General features: G+C 31.2%; 10 protein-coding genes across 10 annotated transcripts; 6 read left to right on the top strand and 4 right to left on the bottom strand.

Moving 5' to 3' along the window:
- Positions 1-6,574: 6,574 nt before the first annotated feature.
- Positions 6,575-7,305, bottom strand: COX8 (cytochrome c oxidase subunit VIII; the record flags this gene model as incomplete). The annotated part of the gene is made up of 1 exon (XM_020191275.1): positions 6,575-7,305. The coding sequence occupies exon 1, from the start codon at positions 6,803-6,805 to the stop codon at positions 6,575-6,577; it is 231 nt and encodes a 76-aa protein (XP_020045317.1). The 5' UTR covers positions 6,806-7,305.
- COX9 (cytochrome c oxidase subunit VIIa) lies at positions 7,113-7,373 on the top strand (the record flags this gene model as incomplete). The annotated part of the gene is made up of 2 exons (XM_020190845.1): positions 7,113-7,179; positions 7,261-7,373. 2 exons carry the CDS (start codon positions 7,113-7,115, stop codon positions 7,371-7,373), a joined length of 180 nt encoding a protein of 59 aa, XP_020045316.1.
- Positions 7,272-8,400, bottom strand: ASCRUDRAFT_77419 (uncharacterized protein). Its single transcript, XM_020193858.1, has one exon. The coding sequence runs from the start codon at positions 8,129-8,131 to the stop codon at positions 7,760-7,762; it is 372 nt and encodes a 123-aa protein (XP_020045315.1). The 5' UTR covers positions 8,132-8,400; the 3' UTR covers positions 7,272-7,759.
- Positions 8,401-9,761: 1,361 nt separating this feature from the next.
- On the top strand, positions 9,762-12,710 carry ASCRUDRAFT_38228 (Pro-apoptotic serine protease NMA111; the record flags this gene model as incomplete). The annotated part of the gene is made up of 1 exon (XM_020190839.1): positions 9,762-12,710. The coding sequence occupies one exon, from the start codon at positions 9,762-9,764 to the stop codon at positions 12,708-12,710; it is 2,949 nt and encodes a 982-aa protein (XP_020045314.1).
- A 32-nt stretch (positions 12,711-12,742) lies between these two features.
- ASCRUDRAFT_115407 (uncharacterized protein) lies at positions 12,743-13,113 on the bottom strand. Its single transcript, XM_020188817.1, has one exon. The coding sequence runs from the start codon at positions 13,018-13,020 to the stop codon at positions 12,775-12,777; it is 246 nt and encodes an 81-aa protein (XP_020045313.1). The 5' UTR covers positions 13,021-13,113; the 3' UTR covers positions 12,743-12,774.
- Positions 13,114-13,205: 92 nt separating this feature from the next.
- On the bottom strand, positions 13,206-13,448 carry COX12 (cytochrome c oxidase subunit VIb; the record flags this gene model as incomplete). Its single annotated transcript, XM_020190833.1, has 1 exon — positions 13,206-13,448. One exon carries the CDS (start codon positions 13,446-13,448, stop codon positions 13,206-13,208), a length of 243 nt encoding a protein of 80 aa, XP_020045312.1.
- A 402-nt stretch (positions 13,449-13,850) lies between these two features.
- Positions 13,851-16,254, top strand: GRC3 (polynucleotide 5'-hydroxyl-kinase; the record flags this gene model as incomplete). The annotated part of the gene is made up of 2 exons (XM_020195240.1): positions 13,851-13,863; positions 13,943-16,254. 2 exons carry the CDS (start codon positions 13,851-13,853, stop codon positions 16,252-16,254), a joined length of 2,325 nt encoding a protein of 774 aa, XP_020045311.1.
- A 287-nt stretch (positions 16,255-16,541) lies between these two features.
- On the top strand, positions 16,542-18,029 carry RPT1 (proteasome regulatory particle base subunit RPT1; the record flags this gene model as incomplete). Its single annotated transcript, XM_020190849.1, has 2 exons — positions 16,542-16,881; positions 17,017-18,029. 2 exons carry the CDS (start codon positions 16,542-16,544, stop codon positions 18,027-18,029), a joined length of 1,353 nt encoding a protein of 450 aa, XP_020045310.1.
- Positions 18,030-18,238: 209 nt separating this feature from the next.
- PBN1 (Pbn1p) lies at positions 18,239-19,891 on the top strand (the record flags this gene model as incomplete). Its single annotated transcript, XM_020192026.1, has 1 exon — positions 18,239-19,891. One exon carries the CDS (start codon positions 18,239-18,241, stop codon positions 19,889-19,891), a length of 1,653 nt encoding a protein of 550 aa, XP_020045309.1.
- A 110-nt stretch (positions 19,892-20,001) lies between these two features.
- On the top strand, positions 20,002-21,571 carry ASCRUDRAFT_77415 (uncharacterized protein). Its single transcript, XM_020193857.1, has one exon. The coding sequence runs from the start codon at positions 20,456-20,458 to the stop codon at positions 21,341-21,343; it is 888 nt and encodes a 295-aa protein (XP_020045308.1). The 5' UTR covers positions 20,002-20,455; the 3' UTR covers positions 21,344-21,571.
- The last annotated feature ends 211 nt before the right edge of the window (positions 21,572-21,782 follow it).

Raw genomic sequence — 21,782 nt, 5'->3', positions numbered from 1 at the left:
ACAGATGAACCAACAGATGAACCAACTGGAGAACCTACTGATGAACCAACTGGAGAACCTACTGATGAACCAACAGATGAACCAACAGATGAACCAACAGATGAACCAACAGAGCCTCCTGAATGCTCCTCTGTTGATGATGATGGTGAATATGAATGCACCAAAACCAGTACCAAAACTGAAACCGATACTGATACTACAACTAGCACAGAATGGGAATGTACTACAACAGGAACTGATGGTGGTGAAATTTGCAGTAAACCATCTCCAACAACAAGATCTTCAACAACAGGAACTAGAACTCCACCTGAGATTTCTCATACATTTACAGATGGTGCAACAAAGTTATCTTATGGCTTTAATACCTTGGTGTTTATTTTATTAGCATTTCTTGGTTAGCTTTGCAATTATCATAGCATTTTGATGATTATAAGTTTAATAATTTCGCTGTTAAAAATTATTTCTAAATTATATATGCTCAAATATTTTATTTTGTTTTATTTTGTTTTATTTTATTTTATTTTATTTTATCTTATCTTATCATGATCTATTTATATATTTAAATTTTTTTTCCACGTTATTTTTTCAGGGACGATGGGCAATGAGATAACTTACAATTCTTCTTTCAAATTGCTACCAATTTGAATTTTTGCATTCTTTTATTCTAGAAAACAATCTAGATTTTCGAACCAATTGATTTAATACATTCTCTTTGAGTAAATTCACTTGTAGTTGTCAGCTCTGTTAATTATGAAGAGAAAAGCCGCATCCATCGGCTGTGTTCCGTTGAACGTGTGATTATATCTGCGACCGTTTAGGGAAATTGCTGTCAACTTTAGTAGAATAACTCCAAGCGAAGGACAAAATTATACTTAGTTGGCCTTTTTTTCTTTTCCATTTGCGTTTTTATATACACTGGTATAATGCTACATTAGATTTTATCATGGATTTGTTTTCTGGTTTATTATCTTCTGGTCCTAAAACTCAGTCAGCACAAGAAGCAATTCCAACGATTTGCGATAGATTGAATAATTCAACTTTGGTAGCTGATAGAAGAGCTGCTGTTTTGTCTTTAAAAGGTTTCAGTCGCCAATATAGAGAATCTGTTATAGCTAATGGTTTGCATGGTTTGATATCAACTCTAAGAAAGGACATCCTAGACTTAGAAATAGTGAAGGCGATTTTAGAAACTTTACTTATTTTATTTATAAGAGGTGAAACTAACCATGATTTTACTACCTCCCGATCTTTCAACCTATCTGACCAGTCCAGAATAAATAATGGTAAATATCCATCTCCTTCTCTTTTAAAAAAAGAAATCCCCCAAATCTTTGATCAATTTTCTTTATGGATAGCTGATGAATTAACCCAGCCTCATGAAATTTCTTTTAGTAGCACCAAAGAAAATAACAATAGAGATGGTACTAACACTGATGTTCATAATAGAATCACTTCTGGAAATGAAAATGATAAAAATAATCTACTAGGGGATTCAAGAAGTATTATTGACTTGTTGGTATCAATCATTGAAGACCAAAATAATTTTTACACGACCTTATATACTTTACAAGTGTTGCAAGCTCTTATAGCCACAAGGCCATTGAAAACAAAAGAATCTATATTGGCTTCTCCTTTAGCCATTTCAACTTTAATTCAAACCTTGGATGATCCTCATGATCTAATAAGAAACGAATCTATTTTATTGCTAATGGCTTTAGTCAACAAAAACTATAATATACAAAAATTGGTAGCTTTTCAGAATACATTTGAAAAATTATTTCAAATAATTTTTACTGAAGGTGGCATTTTTGGCTCAATTGTTGTTCAAGATTCACTTTCCTTGTTGACCAATTTGCTAAGTTTCAATGCTTCTAATCAAAAATTATTCTTAGAAACAAATTGTATTCCCAAGTTTTCAATGCTATTAGATCAATCTTTGTCTACTCAAAAAACATCAATTAATTGGAAGGAACAATGGATTCAAAATTTAATTTCAACACTTGAAATTTGCAAAATTTTTGTTGCTGAACAAAATAATGAATCAACCTTTCAATATCAATTAATTCTTTTTCAGAATGATATTTTGATGTTGACACTAAAATTAGTTTTTTCTTCATTAATACCCAATAAAATTAGGTCAACTGCTTTATTAACAATTGCTGCAATAATCAATTCCAATGAAACGATTCAATACGAATTTTCCAAAATTGATGTGCCTTACTTAGATCCAAGTTTGCCTCCACAATTGCAATCTAGATTTAATACTTTAATTCCTGTCACCCTAGCTCTTCTTAATTGGTCTCTCTTTTCTAATTCAGTTCACATATTTGACATAAGAGTATCTAGTTGTTTTGTTTTACAAGCCTACTTTAAAAATAACTTTGAAGCCAAAAAATCATTCATTGAGGATCAAATTTCCTCTTATAAAAAAATAAATGAAATCCCTGAAACCTCAAATAAAGAGGTTGAAAATGTTGTAACTACAGATAAATTAGATAATCAAAATCAAGTTGATAGCAGTCCTTCAACTGTATTGAACCAACGACCTGAAAAATCATCAAATTCAAACTTAAACAGCACCATTGAACATATGAATGATGGTATTGTTTCAGCAGAAAACCCTTCTGGCCTGTCAAATTCAGAAACTAAAATTTTGGAAGGAGAAGATACTTACCACCATATAAAAGAATCTCCCCATAAATCTAATTCAACTGATACTTCAAGCTTTGTTGAAGTTGGCAGAAATTCTTCAGATCATTTAGAAATTCTATCTGCTGTAAACAATCAAACAGTAGCCTTTGATAATCAAGAATCCCATATTTTATCAAAACATCTGGCTAATTCTGTTCCAAAAGGTAATATCTTCGTTTCATTAATAGACTATGACTCTTCTGCTGCGTTAAATCCTTATAAAATTTGGTTTTCAGCAGTTATTTTAATATACCTTTTTGAAGATTCAAATGAAATCAAAGAAATTGCTCTGCTGTTGACGACTGGAAACGTTGAGAACGATGAAGAAGTTTTGACTTGTATTCAATCAATGGCTGAACTTCTAGTGACAAACTTGTCTACTGATTCAATGTTAAAAGATCCTCGCATTGCCATTAGTTATTTGATGTTGCTTTCTATATGGTTATATGAAGACCTTAATGCTATTTCAGATTTTCTTCAAGATGGTAGTGTAACTAGATTTTTGATTACTTACTTTTCTTCTAATCAAGGTGATGGAAATGATATAGTAAATGGAATGATTTGTGTATTTTTGGGTATTATATACGACTCCTCTTCGAATGCACTGAAAAAAGGCTCTTTATCCAGAACTGATCTTTTTAATCTTTTAACAAAAACTATAGGTAAAGATTCTTATTTATTACAATTAACAAAATTTAAGAATTTAAGCAAATTTAAAGATTTCGATGAAGAAATGATTTTCAGACCACCGAAAGATTCAACCGGTTTACCTGAGATATATTTTGACATATCATATATTAATCTAGTTAAAGAAAATTTTTCAAGAATTAAGTTATCATTTAACAAAAATCCTGACTTTGAACCAATTGGAAAGCTATCATTTGAGAAATTTGATGAACTATCGATGCAATATAATTATTTAAAGGATACTTTTAAAAGCATGCAAGACCAGAACAAACAAATAAAAATCGAAGATGAATCAAAAATTAATAATTTATCAGAAGAGTTAGAGGAGTTATCACAAAAATTTTTAACCACATCATCTGAGCTAACCGAATATAAAAACAGAAATGATTCTTTAAGTAAAAATTTAAAATCAAATGCTAAGGATATAGAAGAATTGAAAAAAATAAAAATTTCTTTGGAAGAAACCTGTTCAAATTACCAGTATGAATTGAATAAATGTCAATCAAGATTAAATATTCTTGAGAGTGAAAAAAGCAAAATGATAGATAGTTTAAAGGCGTTGGAAGCTGTTAAAATGAAAAATGAGGACGGAATAAACAAAATGTCGAGAGAATTATTCAAATTATCAAGAGAAAGAAACGATTTTGATAGAAAAAGTAACAACTTGGAAAGCGAGTTAAACCAAATAAAGATCAATAGTGAAAGGGAGCTTAAAAACTTAAACAATCTATATAATTCCAAAATTCAAGAACTTTCTAAAATTTCAAATGAATTCAATGATGCAAAAAATAAATTGAATAAAATTTCAGCTGAAAAATTAATATGCGAGTCAAATCTTAAAACAATGGAAGAAAAATTTAACAATGCTGGTAATTATATTAAACAGTTATTGGAATCTTTAGAAAAATATAATGAACAAGTTAACAGTTTAAAAACTGAGAATGAAAATCTAAAAATTAAATTTATTAATGAAAGGGAAAAAAACGAAAAAGTTATTAGTAGTACCAAAATTTCTTTTGAAAAAGAAATCAAAGCTCTTGAAGAAAAGTTGAGTTCTATTTCCAAGGAATATGATTTAATAAATGATGAGAATATTAGATATAGTTTAGAGAAGGAAAAATTAAATGAAAAAATTGCTAACTTGTCCAATCAAATTGCAGTTAAGACAAAGGAGAGTGAAGAATTACAAAGGGATATCACAACTGATTTTGAGGATACAATTGCAAAATTAAAAACCAGGGGAAATGAAATTGCTAAAAATAATGAGGAATTGAAAAAAGAATATAATTCATTAAAAACTTTAAGTGATAAATTTGTTAGCAATTTATCCAAAGAAAAAGAAAGAAATTCTGTTTTGGAATTGGAATTGTCTAAGATTAATCAAGAAAAAATAACAAGCGAAGGAAAATTAGATGAAACTATAGAAAATCAACGTTCAATTGAAAGGGGTTATGAAGGTAAAATTAGTGAACTTAATGATGTTATTGATGAAATCAAGGAAGAACAAGAAAAATTGAAAAACAATTCGGCTAATGAAAGCAGCACTTTAGGCAAAGAAATTGATTTTTTGAAAAAATCCTTGGAAGAAAAAGTTTCTGCAAATAAGAGATTAAACGATCGTCTTGAAGTTTTAAAAATAGAGTTAAATAAGAAAGAAAAAGGCATAAAGAAAATGAGTTTAAGTATAGATGAATTAAAATCTGAGTTAAACTTATATAAAGATTCAAGTCTGTCATTAAAAAGAGAGAAGGAAAATGCAGAAAATATGTTAATTGAGGAGATTGAACATTTAAATGCTCTCAAAAAGGATCTAGAGAAAAGCGAAGAGGATAAAATCAAACTAAATGAAAAAATAAATAAAAATGAAAAAAAATTAAGAAAAGATAAAGAAAAAATTGAAAAAGAAAATAAAGAAATATTAAAAGAAGTTGATAGTTTAAAAGGTGAGATTGAAGAGTTGAAACAAGATTTAAGTAAGAAAAGCAAAGAAATTACTGAGGAAAGATTGTTAGCGGCAAAAGAGGATCCTGAGAGTTTAATTAACGGATACACTGAAAAAATAAGCGAATTAGAGAAAGAGTTGAAGAAGAGTGAAGAATCTCAAAAAACAAATGTAAAAGTCTTGGAAGAAGAGAAAAAAGAAATGGGTTTTAAAAATGATCATTTGACAGGGGAGATTCAAGAGGTAAATAATAAAATTGTTAAATTGTCAAGCGATATCACTAAAATAAAAGTAGAAAAACAAGAAAATTTGAATGTTATAAACAGATTAAAAGAGGAAATTGATAAAATCAAGAAAACAAATGAAACAAAAGATAAGGAAATTATGTCTTATCTTGAAATAGAGAAAAAATTAGAGTTGGAGTTGGAAAAAATTAAAGGTGAACTTCAAAACAAGAGTTCAGAATCTGTGACAATTCGAGAAGAAAGTCTTAACTTACAAAAAAAAATAAAAGAAGCTAATAAAGAAAAGGATAAATATGTTGAGAAATTTGAACAATTGAAAAAAGATAAAGAAGAGGCTAGTAAAAATACTAATCTTGAGATTTTGCAATTACAAAAAAAAGAAAGTGAGGCTCAAAGTCAGAAAAAGTTGGCAACAGAGCAGTGCGAAAATATTCAAAAAAAAAACGTATTATTGGAAGACAAATTAAAAGAATTGGAAGAGAAATTGGCTAAAATGAGTCAAACAATGGTTCCAAAAGGTGAATTGGATGATCTTATGTTAGTCATGTCAGATTTAGATGAGAAAAACAAAATATATAAATCAAGGCTAAAAAAAGTAGGAGAGGAAGTTTCATCAGATGAAGAACTGGAAGAAGAGCTGGATGATGATGATGATGATGATGATGATGACGATGATGATGATGATCTGGAGGAAAATCTGGATAAGGAATATTGACAAATAAGGCTGTGTATTAGGCTACATACGTTATTAGTTTCAGAGGATGTTATTTTGAGAATATAAGAATTGAATATTCTACAAATAAATAAAAGCTCTGCAATAAATTCGAGTTTTTCCTGAAATCATTGGATTATCTTTGTTTGTTGTTTTGAAAATTTAATTTATTATTGATGGACAGGTAACAGAATAAAAGGTAAAGGGATTAACTGAATTTCACTATAAGTATAAAGCGGTTAAAAGAATATAGAATTGAATAAATAAACCAGGCAGACATAAATGACAACTAGTAAATCAACCAGATTTGTGTAATTGCCATGCACAGGCAATAAAGGGAATAGCAAAACCCAAGCCAAAAAAACCAAAGTGAATTACAGCAAAAGGGATCTTTCTGTTGTGGACCTTGAAGGGCAAATTTGAGTAAACACCTTCCTTGAAGTGAGCACCATTTTTGAGGGCAGTGGAGGTGAAGGCTCTTCTTTGGGCTAATACACGAGCAGTTTGGGCAGATTGTCTACTAAGCATCTTGGAGGTATGAGCAGGAGAGTTGGAGAGGTCGAGAATAGAGGCCACAGAAGAAGCTCGAGCAATAAATATCTCTCTCTCTTCCACAACTCAAAGGCCGCTTACCCTCCAATCGCACGACTTTTCACCACCGATTATTCCTGCGGCCTGTGATTGGCTGGCATGTAATCACGTGGTACAGGCCTCTCTTATATCTCAGCTCCAGCCAGCTCTGCTTCTTCTCCAGCACCAGCACCATCGCCAACCTGTTGCTGCACTGTTTCCCTCTGGTATTGCCATACTGTCTTTATATTCCTCGTCCTTCACAATGCCAATTGCTCCTATCACAGGTACTCTCAAAAAGCGTATGATCGTTGACATTGGTTTAGCCTTTGGTATGTTCTTTTTTGCTCCATTCTTTTTTGCTTCATTCTTTTTCTGCGTCTAGGGTCTCTACTAACCTTTCGTTTTTGCAGTTATTGGATCCGCCGGTGCTTCTTATTGGTGGTGGGGTTTCCACCAAAACGCAGTTGAAACAAGAGAAGCATGGTATGCTGCTCAAGCCGAAAGAAGAAAGGCTGAAGAGTAATTCTATTCATCATAATTTAATTTAATACAAGTTGATTTAAAATATCAAAAGCTATTTTAATCTAATCTAAATTTCAATAGTTATATCCGCTGTTCTTTTAAATTTTTTTTGTTTGATTTTGACGTGTGATTTTTTTTTTTATTATTTTAAAATCCATATTCAGTCTAGCAATGGCTAAAGAGAAATTTTAAATATTTTTAATAAATATTATTAATAAATAAAAATTCAAAATTAGAATGAGAATTGGAAATATATTAGGATATAAGAATAAACATGAGGAAATGACTATCTGATTATACTCTGGTGAGCTTTATTAAGAAACAGGAAAAATTTTTATTTTTAAAATTGAATTTAGTTATACTTTTTTATTTTTTTTGATCATGTTTTTATGACAATCTCGATAACATTCTCTTATTGCTCGATCTTTTGCTGAATAATGAAGAATTAGCTTTATTTCCTTTAGTTTTATTTTTAGCAATATTACTGTTATTATTATTATTATCATAATTGTTTTTATAAGTTGTATTTCGATTAAGAATTTGAGAAGAACCAGCCCGATTACCGATTTTCATATGAGCAGATAATCTGGAGGCTACTTGAATTGTTGAAGATCTTTTGCTTAAAGCATTTCTATGAGAGTTGAAGATATTATCATTATTTATATTTATATTGTTAATGTTGTTTATATTACTTTCATTGCTTGTCGGAGTAATTGAACCTCCAGACCTTGAACTAGATTTTGAACTTAACAAGTACATTCTTGCAGGGTTATTTAATCCCAGTCTTTTATTATTATTGCTATTGCTATTGCTATTGCTATTGTTATTGTTATTTGAGTGATTTGAATGATTTAAATTGTTAGTAGTGCTGTTTATTAATGAGGATTCATGAGAAGAATAGGTTAGGCTTCCAACGCTTGAAATGTAATTTGAATGATTATTGTTTAAATTGTTATTTTGATATTTATATTTATAAAAATTATTAGTTTGATCAATATTAGTTGATTCAGCAATTTGAAGGGTTTTCCGTCTTTTATTAATACTATTAATATTATTAATATTAATATTATGATTATGATTATGATTATGATTATCACCATCATCTAATTTCACTGTTTGAGGTGGTGGAAATAATAAATTTATTGGTCTTCTTAAAGAAGAAGATTCTTTCATTTTTCTAATAAAAGATTGGCCATTATCGGTCGTTGAGTTAAAATTTTTGTCAGCTTTATCAATTATGGATATATCCTCATCATTATCATTATTATTGTCATTATCATTGCCATCTAATAATGATAGACCAATCGTCTGATCTTTATTACGGTTATGGCCAAGTCTATTAAGCTGGTCGATATTTTTTTGTAGTTTTTGATTTTCCAATTTTAAAAGTTTATAATCATCCTTTAGAGTACTATAATCCTTTTTAATCAATTCCAATTGATTTATTTCTGATTTTGCTGTATATAATAACTGTCTTTGTTTGTCAATTTTAAGATTGAGTTTTTCGATGAAATTTTTACAGTAAATTATGTAATCGTTCATACTATAATACTGAAATTGAATGGTTGAAAATAAAGACTCAAACTGTTGTGGAATCGGCTGAAAATATGATTTGATTTCGTCAGGCAAATTGTTGGATAACCTTTTTATTGAAATATTTGAACTTTGACAAACAGGACAAGTTATCTTTTGTTTCTCCAACATATCGGCATTGGCCCTTTTGATCTCTGACCCAGAGAATGGAAACAGCAACATTGCAAACGCATTAGTAGCTTGATTTCAAATCATTGGTCTGCCATTGAAAGTTGATAAATACCATTGACCGAGATATGGTCTAGACATAGCAAATGAGCACAGGAGGTCAATAGAAGGCTGTTGGGCTCGTTGCTGGCAGGCGTCTTGAAACAAACTCCACAGTAGACAAAAGGCTGGCATAGGTCCATCGTCTCAGGATGGAAGTGCTAGCGCTGTGAGTAATTGCAGAAGTAAATCGCCTTCTTTCAGGCAGTTGAAGAAGCACTTTGAGAAGCAGTGGCCAAAAAAAGAACCTCTTCACCAGCTCAGAAATAGCAAAACATTGGACCCACGCAGATGGTTTGTACGCATCACCATGTAGGTATGCAGAGCACCCTCCGGAAGCGGGACAGATCCGGCTCAGGCATCTGCTGTCCTCTGTGGAGGCCTGTAGAAAACGAGACTCAGCCCAATTCCATGTTGCTGGACAGTTTTGCTTTGGGGTTTGCCTAAAGGGTAGGCTTCCAGAGCTAAAGCTGTGGTTTATTTCTGAGATATCATTGCTACCATCGTTCGTTTTCCTCTGTTGGTTCAATTCATACCTTCTGTTGTTCCTCTCTTTCTGTTTATCATCTTGCTCAGTTTTCATACACCAATGGAAGGCATCAAGCAGTATTTCAAGCTCTTCGGCTCAAGCGAAATCTCAAAGGATCATCCCTCTTCGGCTGCTGCTCCCAAACCTCCTATCTTCAAAAGAGCTACCACTTTGGACACTTTACTGAAACATCCAGCCAAAAAATTAACCAGAGCCTTCCCTCCTCCTGAAAATATCACCCTAGTTGCTAATGAGACCACTCAATGGCAATCCACCATCGAGAGAATTGTCAAGTCGGTTGTCTCCATTAAGTTCCTTCAAGTTGAGGCCTTTGATACAGAATCTCGAAGTTGTTCAGAAGCTACTGGTTTTATTGTTGATGCAGAACTAGGTATAATTCTAACCAACAGACACGTTGTTGGTCCTGGTCCCTTTGTTGGTTATGCTATCTTCTATAACAATGAGGAGATTCCCTTAATTCCTATTTATAGAGATCCGATCCACGATTTTGGCTTTTTGAAGTTTAATCCAAAAGAGATAAAGTACATTTCTCCTTTGGTTTCTTTGATATTAAGACCTGACTTGGCCAAAGTTGGGTTGGAAATTAGAGTTGTTGGTAATGATAATGGCGAACAACTAAGTATTTTAAGTGGTTTTATTTCCAAGCTCGACAGAAATACCCCGGAATACGCCTTTGGTTATAATGACTTCAACACAAATTATATCCAAGCTGCTACTAGCAGTTCCAGTGGTTCGAGTGGTTCTCCTGTTATTGATATAACAGGAAATGTCGTAGCCCTACAAGCTGGTGGCTCAACTTCTGCTGCAACCAATTTTTTTTTACCTTTGAACAGAATCTTAAGAGCTCTTAAATGTATTAAAAAAAACGAGCCAATTACTCGAGGCACAATCCAAACCACTTGGTTGCTAAAACCCTTCGACGAATGTTCAAGGCTAGGTTTGTCTTCGGATGCTGAATCAAAGATGAGAGCTGTTTTCCCAGATATCACAAGTTTGTTAGTTGCTTCCACTGTCTTACCAAATGGCCCTGCTTTCAACAAGATTAAAGAAGGCGATACTCTAATCTCTATTAATGATTCTCCGATTTCAACTTTCATTCCAATCGATCAAATCCTTGATGACAATATTAATAAAAAAATCAAAATTGTTGTTCAAAGAGGCAACAAAAATGTTAAAATTACTTGCAAAGTCCAAGATTTACACTCAATTACTCCAAGCAAATACATATCTGCTTTTGGTTCCGTTTTTAATAACTTATCCTACCAAATTGCAAGATTAAAAGGCATTCCTGTCAGAGGAGTCTATGCTGCTGAAATTGGTGGATGTTTCGATCCCGAACCAAACACTGGCTGGATAATTGATTCTTTTAATAACGTTCCATTAAATAATGTTGATGATTTTCTCAATGTCTTGAAAGATATTCCTCACAATTCGGTCATTCCCTTCTCCATCAGACATGTCAGTAATTTAAACAACCCCTGCATTGATACCGTCTCAATCGATAGAAAATGGTATAAAGATATCAAATTGGCTGTCAGAAATGATTCAACTGGTTTATGGGATTTCACTAGTTTTCCTGCACCAGAACTGGAATCTGAAAATCAAAAAGAACCATTAGATGCTAAATTTATCGATTTTCCATTTAGCGATCCAAATTTAAGTACCCTATCCAGATCTTTTGTCAAATTATATACCAATTTCCCTGCTGTTATTGACGGGTATGCTTTTAATCCAAAATATGGTATGGGACTTATAATTGATGCTCAAAAGGGTTATGTCTTAGCTTCAAGGTATTATGTTCCCCATGATATGCTAAGGGTTTTTGTTATAATTGCAAATTCTATTGTTCTTGAAGCACAAGTTGTCTTTTTACATCCAACATATAATTACTCTATTTTAAAATTTGATCCTTCCCTAGTTTTAGCCCCAATTAAAACTCCAAAATTTAGTGAAAAACCATTAAAGAAAGGAGATAACCTATTTTTAATTGGTTATGATTATAACGACCTTCGTGCAGTTCCAACTAAAGTCACTGACATTCTTCAAACTAAAATGCCAATGGATTTTGAAATGCCACGTTATAAAGCAACAAACTTTGAGTCAATAAAAATTGACACTGCACTAGGTGACAATGTAGATTTTGGTATTTTAACAGATTCAGATGGTACAATTAGATGCATTTGGTTGAATTTCTTAGGAGTTGATACAGATCTACTCCAAAACGGTATTGACATTACAAATTTTTCAAGAATTATTAATTTTTTTCAAAATGAAGAAATTGGAAAGGTTCCCAAAGTTCGAATCATTGATGCCGTATTTGGACAATTATTAATTGCCGACGCCAGATATCAAGGGGTTTCAAAAAAATGGATCAAAAAATTGGAAGATTCTCATAGTGAAAACTTTCAGTTTTTGCAAGTCTCATCAGTTTCATGTCAACAATTCAGAAAGAATGACTCAAGTCCCAAGTTACAAGTAGGGGATATTTTACTTGAAATTAATAAGAAGCTCATCACTAAATTATCAGATTTAGATGTGTTTGAGAATGATGATGTTGAATTTACCATTGTTCGTAATGGGACTGAAAAAACATTGAAATTGAAAACAACAGAAGTTCAAGAGACAAAAGAAGTCATTTCATGGTGTGGAGCTTCCATTCAAAAACCATTCCATTCAGTTAGACAAATCTCCTTAAATCTACCTAGTGAGGTGTTTGTCTCATCAAATTCATACTGGTCGCCAGCCATTCAAGGTGGATTGTATTTAAATGTATTTATCATTGAGGTCAATGAGATTGAAACATTAACATTTCAAAAGTTTTTGGAAGTTATCAAGACGATTCCCGATAACACATATACTAAACTTACGATTGTTTCTCTACAAGGCAGAGTTGAAGCAATATCAATTAAAACTAATTATCATTATTTTGAAACTAAATTTTATAAAAAAGTTTCTGATAAATGGGAAAACTTGACAATTACTGAGTGATTTGAGACAATATACAAAAAAACAGCTTTAATAGCTTTAGTTTTTATTCATTTCTGTGATTTTTTTAGTAATTATAATCAATTATATAAATTTGATTACAATATAAAGAGGTTAAATACATATTTTGTTTTGCATTTTTTTTTGTTGTTGGGATGTTTGATATTCTTATACAAAAACTTGAATAAATAAAGAACAATATTTTGCAACTGTCTATTTTTTTTATATATCTGTTTTTGTTGTTATTTTTTTGGCTATTTGATTGTAATGTTAGACTTGTATATTGATAATATGAAATTTCAATTAAAAACATTATTGAATATTTTATGCATTTATTATTTAATAATATCAAAAGGTAAAACGGAATAGTGAAAAATAAAGATAAAAATAAATAGAATTATGGATACCACAAATTTAATTTTAATTTTAAACATAGTAGATTCTGAAATACTAAATAAAATCAAAACAATTAAACAAAGATATAATATTAAACATAGCTTAAGGATTCAAATTGGCTGGGAAAGTACCACTGTCTCTTTGATCGTCCCATCTTTCAACCCATGCAACAGGACATAATGAAGTGTAGGTTCTCCAGAAAATCTGACATGGAGCAAAATCTTCTCCTTTAGCATTAATACATTTGTGGTAGTCAACATAAGATTGCCAACAGTGTTTAGTTTGATTTTGATTTGGGAAACGAGCATCAAAACCAACAGTAGTTAAAGGGCCAGTGATAGTCATTGTTGTATATTGTGAAAAATGTGTATAGAAGAGGTAAAATCCAGAATTAACAAAAGTTCGATCAGAAATCAATCAAAAACCAGAGCTTGTTGCAATTTATTGGAAAAAACTATCAAAGAAATGAATGATATCCAGAAGCTTTGTGATATCAGCTAATATATTCCAGCCAACATGCTGAAAAAGTAAAATCAGGTGAAAATCCATTGGTAAAAAAAAAAATGTGATTGGTTGCTGGCTTGAGGAACCCACACTGGTGGTCACTGAATATATCGGCGACTATCAGTATACATGTGCATTTACACGCGTTGCCCAAATTCACTGCTATGGATGCTTATTTTTTAACCCATTTTTTTTTCATGTTTTTGAGTTGGCTCCAACCTGTTATGGTGGATAAAATATAAAATGTCCCACAATGGTATGAAACTATTGATGAATTTATTATATTCCAGTGTGCAAAACCATATATTAACATAATTTATTTACTAAATCCACAGTCAGTGCTTTTGCATCGTTGAGATTAATTAAGTCCGAAGCCGATGTTAATACTTTGATTTATCAACAGTATTCCTCTGATGAAGAGATAAACGATGATAGCAGCCAATCTGATGATTCTGGAAGTGATTTTGAATTCCCAGTCACTGATGAGTCAGGTCCCTTAGCTGTGATTGATAGCACTATTATTCAAAATAAAGATGAAAATTTAAGCCAGCTGAATGAATCAAAACCAGTCAAGGTCTCAAAATCACCGAAATCTCTAAAATCAAATAGACCATTGTTGAAAAGTATCAATTATATCGACAACAATGATGATTCCATTGCTTTATCTAATTATATTCCCAATGGCGATAATGTGATATTTGAGGATGATTCTGTAACAATTGCTTTAAAAGTTGGCCAATCTATAATCTTTAAAGGTCAGTTTTCGTTGATCGTTCTCAAAGGTGCAATAACTGTTAATAATATTATTTATGATTCCTCTCCTAATAAAGTATATGATATTTATCAACCAATCTCTAACTCTCTCTCTATAATTTACTCAGCTCAAGGCTCTAATAAATCAAATGCTATTGTTGATATGCCAACTGATAATTATCACTTTTTCAATGCTTCTAAGTTCGTCACGATCATTAAAGTAAAAAATCTATTTACAGGTCTAGAAACTTCTAATGAATTTCTATTTCCATTTATGAATGACATATTTTACTCTCCTAGTTTTCTATTAAAATCGTTCAAAAATTACAGTAATAGTAATAATAGTAGCGATAAAAACAACAATGGATCTGATAACAGCGAATTCAACTTGATTAATAACAATCCCTTTTTGAAATCTTTTTTGGGCTACTCATTTATTCCAATTTTATATTCATGGCAATCCAAAAGATCCTCTTCAAATTATTTATCAACTATTTCAATATCTAATTCAATGTTGGACTCGATTAATAGTTTGACCAATTTTTACAATCAAATCAATTTTATCAGTATTGTTCCAAAAGTTTTAGTAATTGGCTCAAAAAACTCCGGTAAATCAACTTTTCTATTGAATTTACTCAACCATTTCTTGCATTCAGAGATTTCAATTTCAACTGAGAATCCCGTATCAATTCTAGATATTGATCCAGGCCAGCCCATTTTCTCTTACATAGACTCATTATCTTATTCAACACATCACTCTCCTATAATTGGCTTATCTAATCTATCATATAATTTGAGCGATGATTTACTGTTGAAAAATGAGTATTTTGGCTTTAATTCCCCTCTAGACAACCTTTCTAGATACTATTATCTAATTAAAAATTTATTTGATTATTACAATAAAGAACATTACAATCTTGATATACCTTTATTAATAAATACCCCAGGCTATATTAAAGGCTATGGCTTCGAAATTTTAAATAAAATTGTCAGTATAATCAATCCAACTCACATCGTTTATTTTTCAAATGAATCTGGCAAGAATGAGGGAAACTATGAATTGGAAGAGTTTTTTAAGGAAAATTGTACTGAAAACCATGATAAACAGGAAAAACAGGTAACCGACCACAGAGGCTTAAGCTCAATAAACATTCCAAATCTGTCTAGGATCTTGAGAGTAAATGGTATCTTTTTAAGTTCCAATAATAAATGCAAAATAACTTCAACACAATATCGAACATTTAAATTAGCATCTTATTTTCATAAAATCAAGGAAAAAAGCTTCAATTTTGAGCCATTGATTTTTAATTCACCATACAAAATATCCTATTATTCCGATTTTTCCAAAAGCATAAATCAATTCCAGGGTATTTTCGGCTATAGCCTATTAAATGATTTTGGAATTAATGTTGAAGAAAACTGTTCCAACTTGATTTTAGATGGTTCAGTTTCAAGCATCTATTGTGTGTCAAACCAATCTATAACTGATAGTTTTAACTATTTTATCAAAAAAAAAAATGAGCCAATTAATATTCCTTCATCATTTTTCCAACTGGATTCCCACGATTTGAGTACAGTCCTGTTTTTAGGGCTAGCTGCTGTTCATTCAATAAACATTGAAAAAAAGTACATTAATATATATATGCCTAATGAATTAATTGAAAGAATAAAGTGCATTTCAGAAGAAAAGAAATTCCAGTTTGTATTGATAAAAGGTAGAACTGAATTATCTTCTCATGAAATTTGTCCAAGAATTTTAATAGATAAGAGAAATCAAGAATTAGAAAACAAAAAAGTATCCAGCATTCCATTTATCAGCTGGGATACAAACCCAGGAAAGGGAGGAAAAATATGGAAACCTAGAAAGAATGTTCAAAGAAGAGGACAGTCATAAGACAGTCATAAACACCTTACAATAAATAGTCAAAACGATCAAAAGCCGAATTGAAAAGCCGATACATGTAGCTGTACTTTATAGCAAATACTGCTCGGTGCGCATGGCATCCGTCTCTCTGGATCTTTCAGTTACCCTGATTCAACCACTAAGATACTTTCTTCCATTTGCCTCCCACCTCTAATTCACCAAAATTGTCAGCACAGCAAGTAGTTATTTCAGAAAAATTGTCAATTAACGGCCAAATAGTTTCTATTCACTTTTTATAAATTAGTTACCACTCATCAATGCCTAGAATCAATGAAAATTGGGAAAAATATAATTATGTTCCTGATGAGGATGACGCAGAAAACTCGAAAAAACAAGCAAAAATTGTGCCATTGACAGATGACGATATTCAGGTATTGAAAACATATGGGTTGGCTCCATACGCAACCAATTTGAAAAAAATAGAGAAGGACCTTAAAGACATTGAAGATTTAATAAAAGAAAAGGTTGGCGTGAAAGAAAGCGACACCGGTTTGGCTCCTCCTCATCTATGGGATATCATGGCAGATAACCAAAGAATGAGTGATGATCCTCCATTACACGTTGCAAGATGTACAAAAATTATCAAACCTTCTTCTAGTGCTGATAATAGTAATACTAATAGTGCCGATGCTAATAACACTGATAATAATACTGGTTCTTCCAACAGATTTAATTTTGCTAATCCAAACTCCACCACTGCTAATAATTTATTTAGCTCAGCTTTAGGCGGAGTTTTTGGTAATAATAATACTTCAAATACCGAAAAGACAAAATATGTTATAAACTTAAAACAGATTGCAAAATTTGTTGTTGGTTTAGGCGAAAAAGTTTCTCCGACCGATATAGAAGAGGGAATGAGAGTTGGTGTGGATAGAACCAAGTATGAAATTATGTTGCCTTTACCACCAAAAATTGATCCTTCAGTAACAATGATGACTGTTGAAGAAAAACCCGATGTAACCTATAGTGACATTGGAGGCTGTAAAGAGCAAATCGAAAAGTTGAAAGAAGTGGTTGAGTTACCTCTTTTATCCAGTGATCGTTTTGTTACTCTTGGGATTGACCCACCAAAGGGTATATTATTGTACGGTCCCCCAGGTACTGGTAAAACTTTGTGTGCTAGAGCTGTTGCAAATAGAACTGATGCCACTTTCATTCGTGTTATTGGTTCTGAATTGGTTCAAAAGTATGTGGGTGAAGGTGCAAGAATGATCAGAGAGTTATTTGAGATGGCAAGAACTAATAATGCATCTATCATCTTTTTTGATGAAATTGATGCTATAGGTGGTGTAAGATTCGATGATGGTGCTGGTGGTGATAATGAAGTTCAAAGAACTATGTTGGAGTTAATTACTCAATTAGATGGATTTGATGCAAGAGGCAACATAAAGGTTATGTTTGCGACAAATAGACCAAACACTTTAGATCCTGCTTTATTGAGGCCAGGCAGAATTGATAGAAAAGTTGAGTTCAGCTTGCCTGACTTAGAAGGAAGAACTAGTATTTTCAAGATTCACTCCAAGTCAATGAGCTGTGAAAGAGATATAAGATGGGAATTGATAAGTAGATTGTGTCCAAACTCTACTGGGGCTGAATTAAGATCTGTTTGCACAGAAGCCGGTATGTTTGCGATAAGAGCAAGAAGAAAAGTTGCAACTGAAAAAGATTTTCTTGCAGCAGTTGAAAAAGTCATCAAGGGAAATATCAAGTTTAGCTCCACAAGCCGTTATATGCAATATAATTAGTATAGTTATAATTATAGTAAATGTATTAGTATCGTATTTTATAAGTATATGTTGTAATCTGGTAATAGAACCTTGCCAAACAAACCCGTGTTAAATGTATATTTCAATAACCCTCAACTAGCAGGATGCGCACGATCGTGGGAATAACAGTTTTGAGAAAATAAGTGGCTACAACACAACATTGTTATTTGTCAATTAGCAATACAAAGATGTCTACAATCAAGCAAAGAATCACATTGTTGGTTGATGATAAAGGCGATAAGAAAATTAATATAAACGATCCTCTTGAGGGTTTGGTTTTATCAGAAAACAAGTGGTTTGTTCCAAATGGGGAGTACGAGAGGCAAGATAGATTTGTTATTCCATCAAGTCTAATCGATTTAAGTAAATTGAGTGGTATTGACAAATTTTCGATTGAATGGAGCTCTTTTGACGAAACATCGAAGAATTCAGAAGTGTTTTCGAAAAATATTCCATCGGGATTAAATTATTACTTAAAACCCAAAGATGGCGCTAATGCTAGCACATCTTTTGATGAGTTGTTTAATTTCATTGATAACAATAAAAATATATCTATTGAAAATTTCATCCAAACACCTTTAAGTTTTCAGTACCACGAAGATAATAATTTTGAAGTTCCAACTGAAATTTCAAAATTCATTTCTAATTTAATTTGTGATTATGATAATCAAATATCATCTGATCGTAAAAAACAGTATTGCTTAACTAAACTTAATAGGGATTTGTTATCCATCAGCAGTTTTTCAATTGAGTATAATGGAAAATTTAAAGACAAAAACAATATGGTTATTACCTTATACTGGCCTAGAATTAATTTTAATTCTATGATTATGATCTCAGAATACATTGATAAAGAATTGGGAGTTTTTTCAATTGATAAAAAATTATCAATCAAGTATCAAGATTTAGTTTTATTGGGATTTATAGATAATTTGAAAATTGATGATTTTAATAAAAATTTTCCAGAAAAGGGCATTAAGAAAGTTAGAAAGACAATGGTCAGTATTGAACCACGTCACAAATTTTACAGAGAACAAAATTTTGAATCATTTTTCAAACAGCCTAATGGATTGAATGAGAAACATCATGTTATAATTAGCGACTTTTCTAATGAAGCGCCTATGAATAAAGAGATATTTGACTGTGAATTATTTTTATATTATGAAACTAACAAAGAGATTTTTTTTGACAAGTATCAATTAGTTGAAAATTCTAAGAAAGAAAATTATAAATTAGTTGGATTGTGGGGAGAAAGCGATTTAGAAAAACCAGTTTATAGCATTGACAAATGGGGATCTATTGGGTTGTTTCAGGCAGATATTAATAAAAAAAACAGCATTGAGATACCGCTTCATTTCAGATATTTGGAACCATCATTAAATAGCTCGAATTCAAATAAGCACTTTATGAAAAAACCAGAGGTCTTTTGGGCTTGTGAGTTATCAATTGATAAATTAAATAAATTTTATGCCGAACAAAATGATAATTTAAAAGTTTCTGATTATGAAGAATTAGTTGAAAAATACCAAAAGACCTATAGCAAGAGGAATCCGTTGGATTTGAAATCAGAATTGAATTACGAATCATTTTTTACAGATAACACAATATTTTTTCATTTAAAATCAGGTGCTGTCAATGAAACCACACACAGTGCAGAAACACTTACAGAAGGTGGGTATTTGGTGGATGAATATTCTCTTCCTGTTCCAAAATTCAATGACATTAGTATTGTGAGAATTGTGACATCAATTGTCATGGTATTATCTTTCGGTTTCATTTTTGCTAAATTAATCACGAACAGAAGAAAAATGCTGGTTAAGGCATCGAAAAAACAAAACTAAGACTCAGATTCAAGATTTTTTTCAGAAATATAAATTCAAATAAACACCAAATGCATGATTTATAAATATAAAATTCAACATCCCCACAGTTGTGGTCTCAATGTGTGCTTCTGTACAGTAGTTACCTTTATCTGTATGTTCCGATTATGTCCATATTCGTGGATAATCATATCTAGACAGCACCTGGTCAACGAGCCCTATTTTACCAGTGGTATGGTTTCTTTCCTCAGATTCAAGCCAATTTCTGAGCGGGTAGAAATAAAAATAGGGCCAAAGATAGGGCTCCAATCTAGCGAAACACGGTCCTGTCCCATTTTTCTGCCCATTTTTGTGTGGCGTGGAGTTGAAATCAAGGAGGGTGATCCGGTTCAGTGACAAAGCTGATTCAGAATATCAAAACGATATAAAAACCAAATACTACAATCAAAGCAACAAAAATACTGCAATCAAACCAAAAGAAAAAAGCAGGAGAGGGGCTATAGTCAAAATCATCGCTGTTTTGCTGAAAAGTGTATATGGAGCATAAAATCAAGAGTTACAATAGTTTAAAGTTCATCCAGCAAAATGTTTGGTGAATTCATTTTTTTCATTTTATCTGTTTTGAAGATAACCTTGATTTTGGCTTTGTTCTCATTTTTTGCTAGAGAATATCTATTTGATTTCAAGTCTTTAAATCAAAGAATTGAAACATGGGAAAACTTGGTTGAAGAAGCAAACTTGCCACCTCCTCAGAGGGATATACCTGCTGATGATGAAATAAGACACCATATTCTAATCAATCGAATGTTTGATTTCAACGACTTGGAGGATGAGTTCAATTCAATTGATTATAAGCAGGGATTTATAAAATACCGAAAAAATTTTGATAAAAATATACTGTCTATATTTTATTATAAGTATAAAACTCGTAATAATTCAAACAAAAAACTAAAACACCAACACAAAAAAAGTGATCTTATTAATTGTTTTAATTCTAATAATTTGAAAATGGTTAAGTCCACTTTTAAGGGTTTGAAAATCAAAGGTTTAAATCAGGCTCATAAAATTTTCAAAATCAAAGAAAAATCTGATAATGACAACAATAGTGACAACAATAATGACAACAACAATGACAACAATAATGATAATAACAATAATGATAATAACAATAATAAAAATAAATATACTATTAATGGTATCTTCAGTAAATCAAAAAATAAGGATGAATATGACAATTATAAAGATGATGCTGATCTTTGTTCAATATGTTTAGAAAATTTCTCTTTAATGAGCAAAATGACATGCCTACCATGTTCTCATATTTATCACTCCAAATGTATTAAAAAATGGCTTTTTAATGATATTGATATAAAACATTTTCAAAGTTATGATGAATTTAAGAAAAACTGTCCTTATTGCAACTTTGATGTTTATAAATATCTTGTAACCGATTCACATACTATCTTTCATTGAATTTATTTTTTTAGATTGCACTTTTTCTAACTTGAATTATTTTTTATTTTCCTTCATCTTCAATACCTGGTTTTTATATATTCAATACGCTTATTTCGTTGGTTTTATTAGTATAGTGGTTTTATTCTTGATTCGGGTTTCTTTTTATTATGTATTCATTTTTATTTAATACCTTTAACTTTTCTTTTTCTTTTCTTCAACTTTTCTTTAACTTTTATTTAGCTTTTACTGGACTTTCATTTGACTTTTATTTGACTTTTATACTTTTCAGTAAGAAATATTATATGAGATATCATTAAAAACTAAAAACAAACTAAATTAGCTACTTAAATATAAATTTATCGTACAATAAAAAAAATCAAGCTGTTAGAACACTAAAAAATTTATAGAAACTAAAATAAAAATAAAAATAAAAATAAAAATAAAAATAAAAATAAAA

Source organism: Ascoidea rubescens, assembly GCF_001661345.1.
Source record: "Ascoidea rubescens DSM 1968 unplaced genomic scaffold ASCRUscaffold_14, whole genome shotgun sequence".
NCBI classification, from domain to species: domain Eukaryota; kingdom Fungi; phylum Ascomycota; class Saccharomycetes; order Ascoideales; family Ascoideaceae; genus Ascoidea; species Ascoidea rubescens.
This window is presented reverse-complemented; position numbering and strand designations above follow the sequence as displayed.